Below are 17,487 nucleotides of genomic sequence, written 5' to 3' on the forward strand. Positions count from 1 at the left end.
ATTATTAGTGCCATCAGCTGGTAACTTGTCTAAATCTGATCTGGGCAAGTCCACTCCTTCCCCTCGGGTGGGTTGGCTTACAGTACCCCGTCTTCCACCTGCAGCTGCTGTTTTCAGTCAGCCCAGCAGCAATGCATTTCTCACTGTCACTGAAATGACGCCTGGGAGCTGGAGTAAATTTACTCTACTGACTGCTTGCCCAAAATAACGTCAGTCGAGCCTCTGTTTTAACGTGTCTGTTATTTTGCTTTCCCTGTTGTCCTGGCCTCCCAGCACAACACTTGTGACCTATGGGCACTCTGCTTTAGTGACCACGGTGTTTAAGTGGGGCTCTGACTGGGCTCTGTAAAGCTGTTCATCTACTGGAATGGGAATGTTGTCATGTGGACATTCACCACCAAGCTGTCAGCTCCTTAGAAAGTGTAGTGTTTGGTTGTCTTGTGGCAGCCGTAGAACTGGAGTGAACCTTTTATTGCCCAGAGATTCTTCTACACACAGGGTATCTTGGAAGATCATCCTTGCCTAAGAAATAGCCGTGTATGAAGCATAGAACTTGAAAGTTTATCCAACTTAGTGCCTTTATTCTTACACTATCTTATAGTCAAATATGCTCAAATCTGCAAGTAGAATTCCCCCACTCCTTTCCCACAGTTACTCTTTTTCCTTTGTCAAATTCTGCACTGGTTTTAAAATCCACATTAGAAGTGTTCTGCAGGCTATGCATGATGCCCAGTGGCTATGGGGTCAGCCTCACTTAGCGTGGGCTCCACTGCCTCCCAATGTACTGGTCATCTGCTTTTATTATAGCTAAGCTCATGCTTTCTTAGCTACATTGGCCTTTGCACAGACACAGAAAATATAATACAGGTGGAACTTCTTACCATACTTAGCAGCTGTGGCTCTCTGCATACAAGCCAAGATTTGAAAGCGTAAGTAGTTATTTGGGGATTTTCAACTTGACATCATTAAGGGGCCTGCCTGACAGTGAACATAAGGGATTAGTTTATGAGGCTGTCTGCTGTATCAAGAGCTTTGAGCGTGTGACCTTGGAAGTCCTTTCCACCCTTATGTGCTGGACATGAACACTGAGAAACTGGCCTCAGAGTGACAATTGCCAAAAATCATTAGCAGTCCTTGTCATCCTTCAGAAGTAGTAGGTAAGTGGAATGGAAGCGTACCAGCTTTATGTGGTCACTGTTACAAGTGGAGTTGCAAGTTAAATCTTCATCATTTATTTATTTATTTATTTTCCCTGGAATTGGTATGATGTTGTGTGTATCTTTCTGTAAAATAAGAAGCGCAACGTCTGCTGTGTCAGACGTTCAGAATGCCATGCTCACAGGACATCGTGTTTTGCTTTTCTAGTAATGTGCATGGTATGAAGCCTAAAAAGGTAAAAAGGAACTTTTTCTCTTCCCGATGCAAGCAAAAGGCTGATGCTCCTAAGTATGTGATGTCCTTAAATGGCAGGAGCTGATTGCTAATAGGATACTCAGTCTTTCGTCTCTGGATCCCTAGCTCAGCTGCGGGTCAGGTCGGTAGCAGAAGTTGCTGGTGAGGTGAGCTGAAGAGCGTGCCTGAATTCTGAACCCAGGCAGCCGTATCATTGCTGTTCCTGTATAGCATATTGTAAATACTACAAGCTTTTAATGTTGGTCTCATAAAGAAATGGAAATACCAGCAGACCTTACACATGTCTTGAGATAACCATTACTGGCTGATGTGAGCTGTCCTCAGGTTCCCTCTGGTGGTAGAGGGAAGTGTGTGTGACTGCAAGCCCTGGAAGAGGCGTTTGCTGTCTTTAAGCCTGCCTCAGCATCCAACATATTTTATTCTGTGAGGAACCTGCACAGGTTGAAATCTTCGTAGTGTTTAGGAGGTGGTCAGCACTTTTGTTTTTGCCATGCTGGCCACAGTTAAGTTTCATATACGGGCATTACGTGAAATTTATTGGTGATGTGTTGCCATATGGAGATGCTCAGTTTCTTTGCTTTGTAAGGAAGAGCTTAGAGTTGCAGACTGCATCTGTTGAGATTTTTCTTCTTCATCAAAACACAAGCTTGTAGTACAAACTGTGAAAGGAGCCCAGAGTTAAGTGAGGTTGGTGGTTATCTCTATTATGCTGCAGTAAGAAATAAACTGCACTTGCTTTTAGCTGTCTGAGGCTAGGGATGAGATGTGGGAATACTTCCATCCATGGACATCCTGGGAGGAAAGGCCACAGATGGAAGATGAATGATGGCCGCAATGTGTTTCAGACGGGTCTGTGATCCCAAAAATATGGGGTGCTGAAAGAGAGGTGTGTTGTTTCTGCTGTGCACTTTAGGCATAGCTACTGTGACAATGTTTCAAGATTCTAGGTGAAATGCACATCAGTATTACATGCTGATTTTGTCCAAAGTGAGCAAAATTTTGTTAGCTCTCTCCCAGAATGAAGTGTCTGCAATAGCAGACTGCTTGGAAAGGGGCCAGATCAACTGTGATTGTGACTGGGGATCAGATTAATTTGGAAATGTTGGTCCTCAGCACATGGTGAGATGGTGAGATTTCAGTTTAGATCAGGATTTCACAAATATTTTTAGCCAGAAGAAACTACTGACAGTGTAAGTTTCTAGGCTGATGCCAGGCAGGCAATGCCTCATGGAGTACTACTGTCACAGTTTAGGAACCTTGATCTCGGAACAGTCTCCTAACATTGCCCATCTTTTTTTTTTTTGCAGATCTAGAGACAAACAGTGATCTGAACGGTGATGACTTTGAATACGAAGATGAAGCAAAACTTGTTCTATTTCCTGATCACTATGAAATCTCATTGCCAAACATAGAAGAGTTACCAGCACTGGTCAGTGAGTGTGTGCAAATGGTGATAGGAATTTTATTCTTATCAAGATGGAGTTTCACTTTTTTTTTTTTTTTTTACTTATGGTGCTTCTTTTTTACGTAAAGATATTAACCAACTCTAATACAGGCAGGCATTTTAAAAATCTGTTTTGTCTTCGTTTCTTGGATTTCCTTTTACCTGCTGTATTCCGTCTCTTCTTATGATGCCAGCTTGTCCCAGGGAAATTCATGTATTATATGTTGCGCTTACTCCCCTGCTAAAATAATAACTGCAATCCAGAAAAATACTGGTGTACCCAAACATATAAAAAGTCTTATTGATACACAGTTCAATGTGGTTAGCAACTAGGCTGGATGTCAAGTTCTCACCAGTCACTGAACCATGTTAGGTTTTGAGATTGATCTTCCTTTGCCTTCCAGGTGACGATAGCTTGTGATGCACTCCTCAGTGCAAAATCGCCCTACAGGAAGCAGGAACCTGACTCCTGGGAAGAAGAGCTACAGGCGTCTAAACATGCCAAAACACTTGTACAGTTAGACAATGGTGTTAGAATTCCCCCCAGGTGAGTATAGCAAGGTTTATTCATTTTTGGCTAATACAGTCCAGAGTTAAAAATGAATAAATAAATAAAAATTAATGCCGGTAACTCAGCCAGCAATTCTCTTGCACAGCTCCTGGCTGGCCGTGTATGTTTGGTTTGTCCTACCAGGTCAAACTGGGAATCATTCTGAGAATCCAGAACTGCTTTCTGCCTTACTTATTTCTGTCATTTCTTGCTTCTTTCTCTTGCAGTGGTTGGAAGTGCTCAAAATGTGACCTGCGGGAGAATCTGTGGCTAAACCTGACAGATGGCTCGGTGTTGTGTGGGAAGTGGTTCTTTGATGGCAGTGGAGGGAATGGACATGCAGTGGAGCACTACAAGGAGACGGGCTATCCCCTGGCAGTGAAGTTGGGAACCATCACTCCTGATGGAGCAGGTCAGCCACTTGGCAGGTTCTGAGATGGGGAGTCTTGTCTGCATGAGACTAACAGTGTAAATCTATTACCAGCTGGGTTTGTGCCTCCAGTGCAAGTATTTGTTAAATTGATATGGAAAGGGAAGCCCTGTGAGTTTGTGAATCTTGATCAATTTGACGAGAACGACACACTCCATTTAGAGAGAGCTCTTGCATTTTTTTTTAATCTGTTCTTCTCTTCCTGTTTCGTGTTTGATATAAATATTATTTTGGTTTTGTATAATAGTAGATTCATAATAGATTGGGAAGAAGGGTGTTGTTTGGAACCAGCATAGTCCTGGGAAACAATATTTTTAGTTCAGCTAAGTTTGCTGTGTAATGTAGGGCAAATGGTTCAATTTTATATAACATAAAAATCATTATTCTGTTATTGTTTCTAAGTCAGAAAAGTCTATTTTTTTTAAACATGTATTTTTTTTTATCTACTGGGAAGTGTTCTATTGTTCTGTGATTTGGTAACATTTTGTTCAGTGTAATGAACACTCACCTTCATGAGGCTGCTGTGATGCATGCTTGGTAGGGGGAAAAAGCTATAGGAGTATCCTAGTTAGCATATTCTCATTGTGTGACATTCTGCAGTGTTGCTGTGGAGAGGGTTATGGGGTGTGAGAAGTACAAGGAATAAAACCATGAGAAGCAGAAAAAGTCATAAGCAAAGAGATCCTTTGCTGCAGATGTAAGGAGGGGGAAAAAAAGGAATATCAAACAGCATGATTATGCTTGGTTTTTAGTGCTGGTGGCCATATGGATGAAAAACAGCTTTTTAGAACAGCAACTCCCCATTTATTTATTTATTTATTTACATACATCAGTTGAGAATTTTTCGTCTTTAAGTCCTATTCAGTTTCAGGGAAAGGAGACTGTAGTCAGATTCTACCAGCTGTGCCACAGAAACACTGAGCAAAATTAGTTCTCTTCTCTCCCAAATGGAATAATTTTTTTTCTTGGGTGAACCTGGTATCAGATGATTCCTATCTGAATCTCTCAAATACTGAAGGTGGTTAGGATTTTCCTGGATGTAGGTTCAACTGCATCTACAAAATAAACAATAAGCTTTAGTGTTTGTTTCAATTCTTTTTTTTTTTTTTTTTTTTTTTGGCATCTTTACTAGCAGTACTTCTTTCCTACAGCTGCTGTACTTCTGCCTCCCACTGATCAGCTGCTTCTTCTCTCATGTGGCCTTTGGGATAACAAAGGACAGGCTGTCATCTTTCCCTCTGAATAAGGGGCAGCAGCTGTTCTCCACAGACCTTTGTTCTTCTGGATGATGTTAACTTGGTGTCCCTATAGAAAAGACTTCCCTCCCCCAACCTTTCTTGTTTCCTTTTCAGTAATCATTCTCTCTGATCTATATTACAATGGTAATCATAACCTCTCTATAGGGCTGGATGACAGATGAGCTTCAGGAAAGAGGCCCCATGGCTGATCGTGACGTAAAGTCTGTCTGGTTTCTGCTTCCCTGGGCTGGAGGTGAAGAGGTAATGGTAGAGGAGTAATAAGTGTTGGTCCCTCTGCTGACATAACTTAATTGTTTTTCACACCAGTAAGAAGGAAAAAGAGGTGGTGCCAGTACTCTGCTTATATCTACCCTATTTATACACAGAGGGAGCAGAGGAGAGCAGCTCCCTGTCTTTTCTTGGGAAATCTGTCGCATACAGTGTGAGGGATTTCTGGGGCATTAGCCCCCTTTTGTAGTGTTCTGTCAACAAAAAGATCTGGGATCAGGTCAGAAATTGAACCAAACTTCTGTATTCCACCCTAGGACCTTGGATGCACAGAAATCAAGTTTTCTTCTCCAGGCTGAGTACTTCTTGGCAGTCTGTGCTACCTGCTACATCTCTTGACAGCGTCATTAGGTTTGATTTGAAGTATTTGTGAGGTAATGTGTTTGAAACTGCTCTGAGGACTGGAATAGGTGTTCAGCAGTACAGGCCCTATCTGACAGGTTCTTGAATGAAGTGCTTTGTGGATCCCAGTCTCAATAATTGTCAGATACTTCTCTGGGGAATCCTGTGCAACTTGTTTCTTCATGGACCATTCCCCTTTATGCTTTAAGTAGGAAAGTGTGATGTCCACGCAGCCAGTACAGGCATAAATCTTGAGCTCGAGAAGCAAAGGAAGTAAAGGTAGCATGGTCACTTTTTTTTTTCTTACTGCAGTAGAAATTACAATGATTATTCTCTGTTTAAAAATGTTTTGTGGTGCCTATCTCAGATTTTTCATGTTTTCTTGCTTTTTTCTTGTATTCCTCTTACTTTCTTACTCTGACATCAGCCTTTGTCTGTCACACTTGCTGACTTGTATACAGACTCTTGCAGGAGAGCACTACAGACCTGTGTTTGGGGGCTATCATCTTCTTTCTATAATTTGCTGCCCTCTGATTTTTTTAAATATGTGATTTTTTTTTTTTTGTCTTATGAATTTAAGTTGGCTACACAGCAGAAAGTACTGAAATATATGAGACGAGCTGAACCTGAGGGAAGGTTAACGTTACATGTTCCATTTCTGTTGCTCTGGGTTGGCAGTCCCAGATGTCTCTCTCCATTCACCAGAAATGAGGAAAAACAAAATCAAAGCTTCCATGTTGAAAGAAGTCACCTGAGATCAGTTGATGTGTAATCTTGCTTGGGTAAGGTGTTTGAGCTTTACAGGATATTTTGGCTGTTCTATGACCTCGCCAGGAGACTATGGGAATGTTGTGATCTCATGTGTGTGGATGAGGTGTCATGTCTTCTGGGCACGCTTGCTACCATGCAGTGGAATTCCAGCAGATGGGCAGCTACAGCCCCACACATGCCAGAGGGGTCACGAGGACCAATGTTAATAAAGGGTGTGATGGCTGATCAGCAGAAAGCAGCACAACCCAAAACCACCATTCCTCAGTTTGAGAGAGTTAATGTTTTTTTAAGGGCTGCCAAATTTTAAGTTGCATTTAGATCTTAGAATGGTGGCTAGTCCTCAAGCTGTCATTTCAGCTTGAGTTTCCTACTAGCAGTCCTCAAGGAGACTGCCTTCTTGTTAAATTCTTACACATGTGATGGGCTGAGGCAAAGCCAAGGTCTGTAGTTGCCAGGAGGGAGCAAAATAATGACCCTTCAGAGGTGGTATTTGTGCTGTGAACAGCCTTTATCTGGATTCCTGTTCTCTCCTCCTAAGTTTATTTCTGTTTTCTTCTGGTTCAGATTTCTCTGTCAGCCTGGATCTAGTCACATGGAGCAAGGTTACTGAGAGAAACTCTGCTGGGTGTGAAGGGCACTTGGCTGAGAGGAGTGCAGGCAGACCGGTAGAGGGATTCTGGGGTTCGGATTGAGTAGAGACCAGAGCAGGGAAGTACTCATAAACTACAGAGGAATAGGGTAGAAAAGAGAGAAAGAAGATGGAAGGCCTGTTCAAGTCTTTCTCGTGGGTGTCTTATAACACCTATCTTTATATGATGCCCACAGCTTTGTTTTTTACTCAAGTAGGTAAAAACTCAGCTTCATTTCAAGTCTTGCTTGGTAAATGCTAAAAATGAGTTATCTCCATTTTGTCCCTTTGTTGGATTTATTAAACTTGGTTTCATAATGAAAATATCACTAGACATATTGCTTCCTTCCTCAGTTTGAACTTTGCCCTTCCTAAATGTTTATGGGCCATAAGGACCTATTTTAGAACTAGAACTGAAATTTAAATCTTTCATATAATAAAGCCAGACACCTCAATAATGAAATCAGCCTTTCTCCCTAACCACAAGATTAATCTTCTAAGTCTAGTCCAAGTTTCATCTAATAAAGACATGCACAGTTTTTCCTGCATCTCCACAGGAAAAGGAAATCAGTGGATTCCTTGAACTGTACTAGAAACACCACTGGCAGTAGTCAGTGGGCTCCACATGCTCAGTTTTAATGCGATGGCCTGTATCTAGTAGCTCCACAAAAAATCAGAATCTCTCGTTGTCATGTTCAAAACGTAGACTGTCTGAATCTGAGAATTTCATGTTCCCTGTTCCTTCTTCTTGCTACAGATTTTTTTTACTTACTTTGGGGGGGAAATACTGTAATTGCTATAAACATTCTTAGGTTTTAATACTGTGAGGTCATCTAATTTGTTCTAAGAAGAAGAGTTGACGTGATTGTGTTGAAAATATTTAAAACATTTACTAAGCTGTGTGGGTCTGTATGCATACAGCTGTCTGTTGGTCCTAACCAAACCCAGAGAATACGAATTAGGCATCTTGCGTAGGCATGCCTGTACCGAGAATGCAATGTTAGTAAACAAAGAGAAGGAATAACATTTGATACAATAGATCATTTGTTCTCTTTGCTTTTCTAGATGTCTATTCCTTTGATGAAGAGGAGCCAGTTTTAGATCCGCACATAGCAAAGCATTTGGCACACTTTGGGATTGATATGCTGCAGATGCAAGTGGTAGGAAATGAATCTTCTTGGTTTCTTTTTCTCTTCTAGCTGGGGACAGGAAGAAATAGAAAAAAGATGCTTGTAGTTTATATTTGTGTGATTGCTTCAGACTGTTATGATAATATTTAATTTTGCAAAGTTTAGTCAGCCAGTCCATGTTCTATTTTCTGAGGTCTGGATGAGTGAATCGTTATTCTCAAATCTGAGAATTGCCTTTCCAAAAAGTTCCTTTGTAGTCAGCAGTTTATATGTGTCACTTCTCTTCTTCTGTGCCATTTTCCTTCAAGATGAAAAACGCCATTCAATTAGATAATAATATCTTGAATATTTAATTACAATGAGTGGAGGAAAGCCTGTTAATTGTGTAAGTAGATAAAAATATCAAGCAAAAATAAATTAATGGACAAGTAAAATGTGATTGAAAATGTCTTTATGTAAAGCTATAAATTTCAGTCTAGGTCTTGTTAATACAGACATTAAAAATGAATAAATACATACTTTCACTCAAGTGTAGAAGGAGTTGAATGAAGTTACCTTCATTTTCCTATTCCCATGGTTTGGCTCTTCTTATCTAGATTAGGTCACAAATTTCGTGATGATGACAGCAACAATATAATAGTGGTAGAAATTAAAAGGAAAAAAAATTCTTGTTTCTTTCAGACAGAGAATGGACTAAGAGATAATGATATAAAACCAAGAGTCTCAGAATGGGAAGTGATTCAGGAATCTGGAGTGAAACTCAAGCCCATGTATGGCCCAGGATATACTGGCATGAAGAACCTAGGAAATAGCTGCTACCTCAATGCTGTCATGCAAATCATTTTCAGCATCCCAGAGTTCCAGAGAGCGTAAGTAGCTCCAAGTTAGCTCTTGTTGTATTCCCCAATCTTTTTTTTTTTTTTTTTTTTTCTGTGCAAAATGGTATTTTAATGTCTTACCTGCAAGCAGGTCTTTCAGTCAGTTCAGTGGCCAGTTAGAGGATTTAGTGATTGTGGTGTTCTATTCTGGATAAGGTTGGAATCCCAAACCTAATCTGCCTTTGAAATTGGATCTTGCTTTGGATTTGGTGTTTTTGTTTGGGTCTGCCTGTCATACATAATTAGCAAAACAGAAGAATGTGAAATACTCCTGACGAACCAAAACAGACCACATCATTCCAAGGAGAGAAACCTTTATATTTATATAAAGTATACAGTCTATGGTTTGGAATAAATTCAGGGTGCGTTTTCCATCCACAGCTATGGTAGTGTGTGTTCTGGAAGTAAGGCTTTTAGATTTTGGAACACCTCCCAGGTTTACAAGTAGCAACTGCCTTCAGGAGAAGAAGAGGGAGCAAACTTGTGTTTGTTTACTTTGTTAGCCATATGGAGTAGAGTCTAATTGACAGCTTTTCTATCTCCATTTTTGAAAAACATAAAGATGGACTTTACTAAGGGAAGTGGTTTTCCATAGCATTGTCCTTGGAGTTTCCTGAAGCATACATTATTAACAGAGCAGTGAAGATCTTTGGACCAGGCAGAAATTAGGTGTGTTCTTTCACTGTGGCCCTACCATGTAGCCTGTTATTACATCTGTTTTCAAGTGAAGTAATAGATAGCATGCTACAAAATGCTGCACTTTTCAACAAACTGGTTACAATAATATATACTTCAGTGGTTATTGTCAGGAGTTAGCATTTGTTTCTCTGAGGAAACTCAACAGAACCATTATTTTACATGTTTAGGTCCTGACTTTAAAAAAAAAACAACAAACAAACAAAAAAACCCACAAAACAAACAAAAAACAAACAAAAAAACAACCTTGGAATTTATTCCGCAGTGTTGGTCAAGACTAGGAAGTACATGTATGTTATTTCGCTGTAGTTTTTTAGTAACTCCATCTAGCAGCTACTTCACAATCAAGGAATAGAACTTAAATTCTTACTGAACAACACTGCTGTATCCTTCTCTCTAGCTAGAAGCTTCTAAGCAAAACTTAAATGTGCATTTCATAACTCCTTTACTACTATTTCTTCCATGATAGAAACACTCACCAGGGACAGATTAAGTCATTGCTATGATGCAAAATTTGACTTCCTAGTACAGAGGGAGCTTGCAGATGTATCACTGCTGAACACTGAGTACCTGTTAGTATATCTCTGAGTAAATCTAGCTGTGATATTTGAATGTTTTTGTTTTGTTTTGTTCTGTTTTGTTCTTGCTGCTCAGGTATGTGGGAAACCTTCCAAGAATATATGACTACTCCCCTCTTGATCCAACGCAAGATTTCAACACTCAGATGTAAGTGACACTTTTCAGTGATTTACTTGGTCAATTTAAATAAAATCTGAATAATTGAATGGCAGGGCTGAAGAGCATGTCTTCATGGGCTTGGAAGTGAGAAATGGCACAGGGTAGAATGCGAAGACTTGTCTGCGTAATTACAGATAATGTTTCCTCAGGGGCTCAAAGACACTATATTTCTTTTTTCCTTGGAAGAAATTTGTCTGTTCTTTACCTGTTTTCCCATGTTTTTCTTCCCCCCCCATTTTCTTCCCTACAGGGCTAAACTGGGACATGGCCTCCTTTCAGGCCAGTACTCTAAGCCACCCATGAAATCTGAGCTTATTGAACAGGTGATGAAAGAAGAACACAAGGTATTTGACTGAGCTTGTGCAGCGTGGTAACTAGGTAAAAATGATACCCTGAGAAAAGGGAACAGGTGTTGGGCATTGGAGAGCATGGGTGGATCCAGCATGGGATGCTTAGCAAGGTGGAATGAGCAGGATTCTTGTCAGGAATATATTAGTCAGGGACTATTTGTGCAAAGCATTAAAGCTACCATTGGTTCTGCTAATAACATTCTCCTGCTCCAGTAATGAGAGCAGAGCTTAGGTTTACCTTTTGGTTTACCTTTTCTGAGGAACAAAAAAAATGTAATTTAGAGAGTCCAGAGTATTTAGAAGAAAATGTCTAAGTCCTCTCTAAATTGCAGAAAGAAGGATAAAGAACTGAAGAGGTGCTTCTGAGAAGTGTCTGACGATATTCCACCTGATTTCAGGAGAAGCTATCAATGTAATGCAAGATTTAGCGGTGCTGGAGGCTTTCATTTGTGTGAAAGAGGTGTCATGCAGAGCTATATCCACTGAGGCTTGCTTTGAGTATTTTATGGTTACAGAAAACATGTGGAAGCACGCCTATGCCAGTGGGGTCTCTCCAAGAAAATGAACAGTAGATATGATTTTTGGATATAAATTGAAACTGTAACCACTGGACAGCCAAGTGTCAAGGCACATAGTGGCATCCATACACCTACACCTTTATCTGTGTATGCTTTCTCCATTCAGCAATGAATACTTTCACAATAATCAGAAAGCCTCCTCATATTCTTTTTCTGACAGTCTTTTGATTTTTTAGCAGTAAGGATAATTTTCGACCAAGGCCTGACTGATGTATTTTTGTCAGCAAGGTTCATGGGCACTGCCTGATTCACCTTTTAATCTTTGTACCTGTTCTTACTTTTGTGAAGAAAAGCTGTCAGCAGCTTAGTGGTGAGCTGGGAAAGATTATTTTCTTTGTCCAGGTTAGTGTAATTTCCCTCAACATTTCAGAGTGAGAATAACACCAGTTCAGATTTTGTCACTTTGAACACTGATGTTTTTGGATTTGCCTGTTTTCCCTACAGTCACCCAATTAATAACTTCGCGGAGGAAAATCCTAGTTATTTGGTCAGTGTTCTCGACCCAAGTGAATCTGTTGAATTTTAGATTTGTTTTACTATTCAAATTATCTACTTTGAAACATCTTCTTTAGAGTGATGCTAGAAAAACTGCCTGGAATGTGTTTGTGTCCCTGCCAACCTCTCTTATTGTGATTCCAAGCAGCACGTGGAGCCAAAGTGCAGACTCCATAGATGGGATATTTAGAAACAAATGGTGAGCTAGCAGCCAATAGTGAAAATAATGCCTGTAGGAAAGAGCTTTCTTTATGGAGGAAAAGTTCTCTTACCAAGTCATATTTTCACAGATAATAGAAATCACATTTGCTTCTGTCACAGAAGCATGATGATGTTTTCCATGGAAGTAGATGTTTTCCTCTACCTTCCTCTATCAGTTATTGATATAGGAAATTCTCCTAAAATAAGAATGTCAGGGAGATACTGGACAAAGACCGAACATCTGGTACACAATAGTTTGCAGGATTTGAAAGCTTCATGTCTCAAAGCGATTGTTTTGTACAATAAATAGTCATTGGTTTGGTGCAACCAATCACACGTGGCTTATGGTTCCTTTAAATAAAGTTAAAATCTATCAATGCATCACTATAACTAAGAAGTAGAATAATTTCAACAGACTCCTCACCTTAAATTCTGTACACTGATGACCTGCTTTGTTAAATGTATACAGGATATGAATGAAGAATTACGTGCTGGAAGATCAGGACTCTTAGAATAAACCTACATCTGCATGTTTAGGCCAGTGGTCACTCCTAGCAATGAGATGCATTTTAATGACAAATAGTATATTTCTGTCAGGTAGTTAGTAGTAGCCATGTGTTGTTATTTATGAATATCTGTATTATTCATAAGGTCAGTTTCATAAAATTGTAGTTGTATGTATCAGATGAGTTCCTTATCAAGCAAATCCTAGCAGTTACCAGTATTTGAATCAGCCTTTATTTATTCTTTTTATTGAATATTTTTTTTACTCCTTTTATTCTTTGTATTGAAGAATTACTTAGAAAAAATAAATATAGCTGTTTTCTCTGTTCCCTCACTCTTGATGTACAAATGTAGGTTTTGTGGGCTTGAGGGTGTTTCCCTGCCCTGCCAGCTTTTCTGCAAAATACCAGTATACATACAGATAATATTTCTCATCCAGATAGCTGTACTGATATTTAAAATAAACTAATATGATTGCAGAGGATTTTAGGCCCTCAACATTTTCAAGTGCTTCAGTTTCGTGTCTATAAAATCAATTATTCATTTTATTTTTATTCTCTCCCCCCTCTTTTTTTGCCTCCTACATGCAAAGAAGTTCTTTAGCTTTCTGGGTCTTTGGAATTCATCCAAAGTTTTTTGGAGTTGTTGCCTGTAAAAGCGTTCATGTGAGATCTGCATTGGTCCAGCACAGTCTATATTTAGCTAAACTGTTTTGCAACTGTTGATGGGGAAAGTATGCCAGGTATTCTATAAATATTCATGATTCTGGGGAGCTGAAATCTTTTTGCCACAGGAGCTGTATCTGGGAATGGCAGCCACTTGGACCCACTTTGATATGAAGAACAGATTGAAAGCTTCAATGCTCATCAACTAGGACTTAATTTTCTGCTTAGAGCTCTGCCATTTCTTCCATCATTTTTCTTGTCCTTGAGGCAGAAAGAGTTTACAGCATGAGATCCTTTTCTAGAGACTGTCACATGTGGCATATTTCTCCCTGCTCAAATGGCTGAGTAAAAAGCGTATAGATGGAAACAAGGCTTAAGTCCAAACTCATTGCATTACACATCAGGGCAAATGTGCCACCTTGCAGTATTCTTGCTTTCAACACAGAAAAAAGCCTGATGTGTAGTAATTTGAGCTGTTTTGTGCATTTCTCTCCTCAGTCTTGGCTTTGAAAGGCAGTCGAGGACACAAAAGTGATAAATAACCCATGATTCAGAAATCCCTAGAACATCTCTCAGTTCAAACAGTACTGAGACCCTTTCTCTTTCTGAGACCCTCTAACTAGCATCTTAGTTTAATGAGGTTGCTGGTATGTTGCCAGAAACCGAAAAAAAAACATAATTGAGCATCTGCTTCTGATTTCAGTGAGTCTAGGGCTATCTTACACTGGTGAAACCAAGAATAAAATTTTGCTCTGCTAGTGTATGCTTTATGCATCTTCCATTTCATGCCGCTTTTTCTATTTTTATACCAGAATGATAGTGCAACTGTAGTAAAGACTGAGATTGTCTGGATATTGAACAACCCTTAGTATGTTCTAGAGGCTATGCTTTTGCTTGGACTGTCTTGAAATTTATTTGGTCTTATGGAGGATGAGGGCAAATCTGAGTAAAAGATTCTGACCTTTTTGAAAGTGTTATGTAAAAGGAATAATGACTAGTGTATTCTTGAGGATACAATTCCAAGGAGGAAAAAAAAAAAAAGCTTCTTGAAGTGGTATAAAGATTGTGAAAATGAAAATGAGGACTCTCTTAGCAGCTAGAGATCTTCATAAATGGTACAGTTTTCTGGCCAAAGGCTGTATGTTCCTGGTCCTTCAACAAAATTAACACCTGCAAATTGCAGATTCATGTCTGTTCTTTGCAACCCATCTGGGAATTCATCCTGCATGCATTAGTTGCTCTCTGCTTCACTCTGCAGAGATCTCTGGAAAGGTTTTGTCCTGAGTAAAGCTGCCAGCTGGTTTATCAAAGTGCTTCAATGCCCACATAACTTTAAGTGAAACAGGGGTCTGAAGGAATGTCAAGTGTTAGAAAACTGTGTAGACTTCTAGCCTTTCTGAAAGCTACTAGCCTTCAGCAAACATTCTATGCTTCTATGAAACCTGCAGTAATTGGTTTTAACTTGCAAATGCCATGGAAAAATCAGATGAAGTGAATGACGCAGGAAATGTCAGAAAACATATTCTAAAACAGTCAAATAACATTTCAGGTTCCTTTTCATTTGTATTAAAATGGAAGTCTAGATGAAACTGAAATTATTATTTCTACAGTGATAGAAATGGGTCAAAAATAGATCTAGTGGAGTGATCTTTGGTCCAAGAATAAACAAAAATTCTTCTTCAAAAGCTTTCTTTCTTTCATTTATTTCTAGCCACAACACAATGGAATATCTCCCCGAATGTTTAAGGCTTTTATAAGTAAAGGCCACCCAGAATTTTCCTCTAATAGACAACAAGACGCGCAGGAGTTTTTTCTACATCTAATAAATCTTGTAGAGGTGAGAAAATCTTAATGCCTACTTCTGTTCTGTGGTTGTATTAGACAATGAGGTCCAAGTTGTTATATGAATGGTTCATTTTTTAATATATTCTTTATAGTGTTGGATATGTAGAAAATGGCACCAATTTAAATGTGTTTTGATTTAGAAACAATTTTTCATTTTATTCTCCTTTCTAATGACTTCAGACTCTTGCATGACCAGTGATGCAAGAGATACAGGAAGGTCAAGCATCTTTGAACAAGCTATAAGATTTATAAATGTATGTGTCTGTCCTTAAATTGCTGTTCATTTATGATTGCATACTATTGATTTGTTTACCATATCAAAGTCTGTCTTGGAATAATAATGAATTAGGTGGTATTATTATTGCAAATTTTTGTCTACACTGGGAGCAAACTAATCACCACATCCAACTCCTTTTACAAATCCCAGCTGTACGTCATTGAGTCATTACAGGAGAAAGTCTCTCCTGATGAAGGCGAAGTGAATATTTGTCAGTTGAATATTTCTGAATATAAAATGTTAGTTCTACTGTGTTCCAGCTCAATGCTGCGTGTAAAAGAACCAGTGCTGTGAATTTTAACTATGTCTTTCTGAAAAGGAAATTTACAAAGACAGCCAGTTTTGATTTAAAGCATTTCTTTCTTTTCCATCCCTCCTCCCTCATTTTCCTATTTTCCCCAAGAATCAAAGGTGTTTATTCATGTGTTAGTTTGGATGAAGTTATTCACATTTGAATGTGTAACATTCTACATCACAAAACGCATCACTGATTACAGGGTGGCTAGAAGACTTCTTTTTTTCTTTTTACCTTTTTTTTTTTTTTAAAAAAAAAAAAAAAAACTGATCACAGATATTAACATGAACAATAAGGAGGAGGAATTATTCTTTGTATGACATTTCTATCTGGATAATGAACTACAAGTTTCTCGTTCTGTTACAATGCAGATTCAGAGCGGTAGGAACAGTTCTGTCTGCTGAAGGGATATTCTATGTTACTTACCTGAGATTTCAGTCTTTATTATAACCTGTCACTTTCGTAGCTTCTTCTGTCTACCTTGACTCAGTCACATTCATTCTGTGCATACCCTGCAAAGTAGTATCCTTCTGTAAGATATTGCTGGATATGCAGACATCAAGAACTTCTCTGTCATTGCAAGAGTTCTGCATGCAATAGGAAACAAGCTGAGCTGTCAGAGCTGGCTGCAACATTGGTGTCTTTGTGCTTGTCATCAGTCTTTGGACTCTTTAGTCATCTAAGGGATGATCATTAAAGTGAATGTTAATATTCCTTTCAGAGGAACCCAGTAGGTTCAGAAAACCCCAGTGATGTCTTCCGGTTCCTGGTGGAAGAACGCACACAATGCTGCCAGTCCAGAAAGGTGCGCTACACAGAGAGGGTGGACTATATCATGCAGTTACCTGTTGCAATGGAAGCAGCAACAAACAAAGGTAAGGAAACAAAGAGGTCTATTGACTGACTATCTGGAAACTCTCCCAACCATGAATGATGTCTGTTGAGCCACACAAGAGTTGTACTGGTAGGTAGGTTCTTCTCTTTCTAAGACCTGCAAAAATAAGACTGCAGCGAGGCACATCAAAACTACAACAACGTTCATTTAGCTTTCAATGTGATGTGTATTTCTCAGATGAATTAATTGCGTATGAACTGAAGAGGCGAGAAGCAGAAGCTGCAAGGAGAGCTCCACCAGAGCTTGTCCGTGCCAAGATCCCATTTAGTGCATGTCTGCAGGCTTTTTCTGAACCAAACAACGTAGAAGACTTCTGGAGCAGTGCCCTTCAAGCAAAATCTGCAGGAGTTAAGTAAGTGTCTGTCTGCCTAATGAAAACCTGTACTCTTTGCTTACTTTCCTACCTGGACATGGCACAGTGAGAAACAAAGGGTTTTATGGGCTTTGGGATTGTGTTAATGTTGGGGCTCACAATGTAATGTGCAGATCAAGCTTGACAAGAGCTGTAATGAGCAATCGAGCAGGAAATAAATTGATCTGAACTGTCAAACTCCAAGAGGTGAAATGAGTTGGTTTTTAAGAGCTTGAATTTCAAATGCTTATTACTTAATTGTTTGCCCATGTTTTAAAATTGATTCCCATGTATTAGCTAGTGTGCTCTGTACTGAGCGTTAAGAGACACTCTGGATCTCTGTGCTTAGTCCGTTGATGTCTTCATTTGACTAAAAATGCTGAATAGCATTGTGTGGAGACAAAACAAGATAAAGCAAATGAAGGTGTTACTTCTTGTGTGAAAAAGTTCTTTTGATGAATGGAAGTCTGAATTTGTGAAGTGC

General features: G+C 39.3%; 1 protein-coding gene across 2 annotated transcripts in view; it reads left to right on the top strand.

Moving 5' to 3' along the window:
- Positions 1–17,487, top strand: part of USP13 (ubiquitin specific peptidase 13) — a 47,475-nt gene that overhangs the window by 18,185 nt on the left and 11,803 nt on the right. For both annotated transcript variants that reach the window (XM_068692417.1, XM_068692418.1), the window contains 10 exons: positions 2,721–2,842; positions 3,262–3,404; positions 3,635–3,819; positions 8,170–8,264; positions 8,916–9,103; positions 10,463–10,534; positions 10,797–10,890; positions 15,051–15,176; positions 16,478–16,631; positions 16,829–17,003. In XM_068692417.1, the coding sequence (XP_068548518.1) occupies positions 2,721–2,842; positions 3,262–3,404; positions 3,635–3,819; positions 8,170–8,264; positions 8,916–9,103; positions 10,463–10,534; positions 10,797–10,890; positions 15,051–15,176; positions 16,478–16,631; positions 16,829–17,003 (1,354 nt within the window). The remainder of the gene's footprint in view (positions 1–2,720; positions 2,843–3,261; positions 3,405–3,634; positions 3,820–8,169; positions 8,265–8,915; positions 9,104–10,462; positions 10,535–10,796; positions 10,891–15,050; positions 15,177–16,477; positions 16,632–16,828; positions 17,004–17,487) is intronic.

This window comes from Anas acuta, chromosome 9 (assembly GCF_963932015.1).
Source record: "Anas acuta chromosome 9, bAnaAcu1.1, whole genome shotgun sequence".
In the NCBI taxonomy this organism is placed as follows: domain Eukaryota; kingdom Metazoa; phylum Chordata; class Aves; order Anseriformes; family Anatidae; genus Anas; species Anas acuta.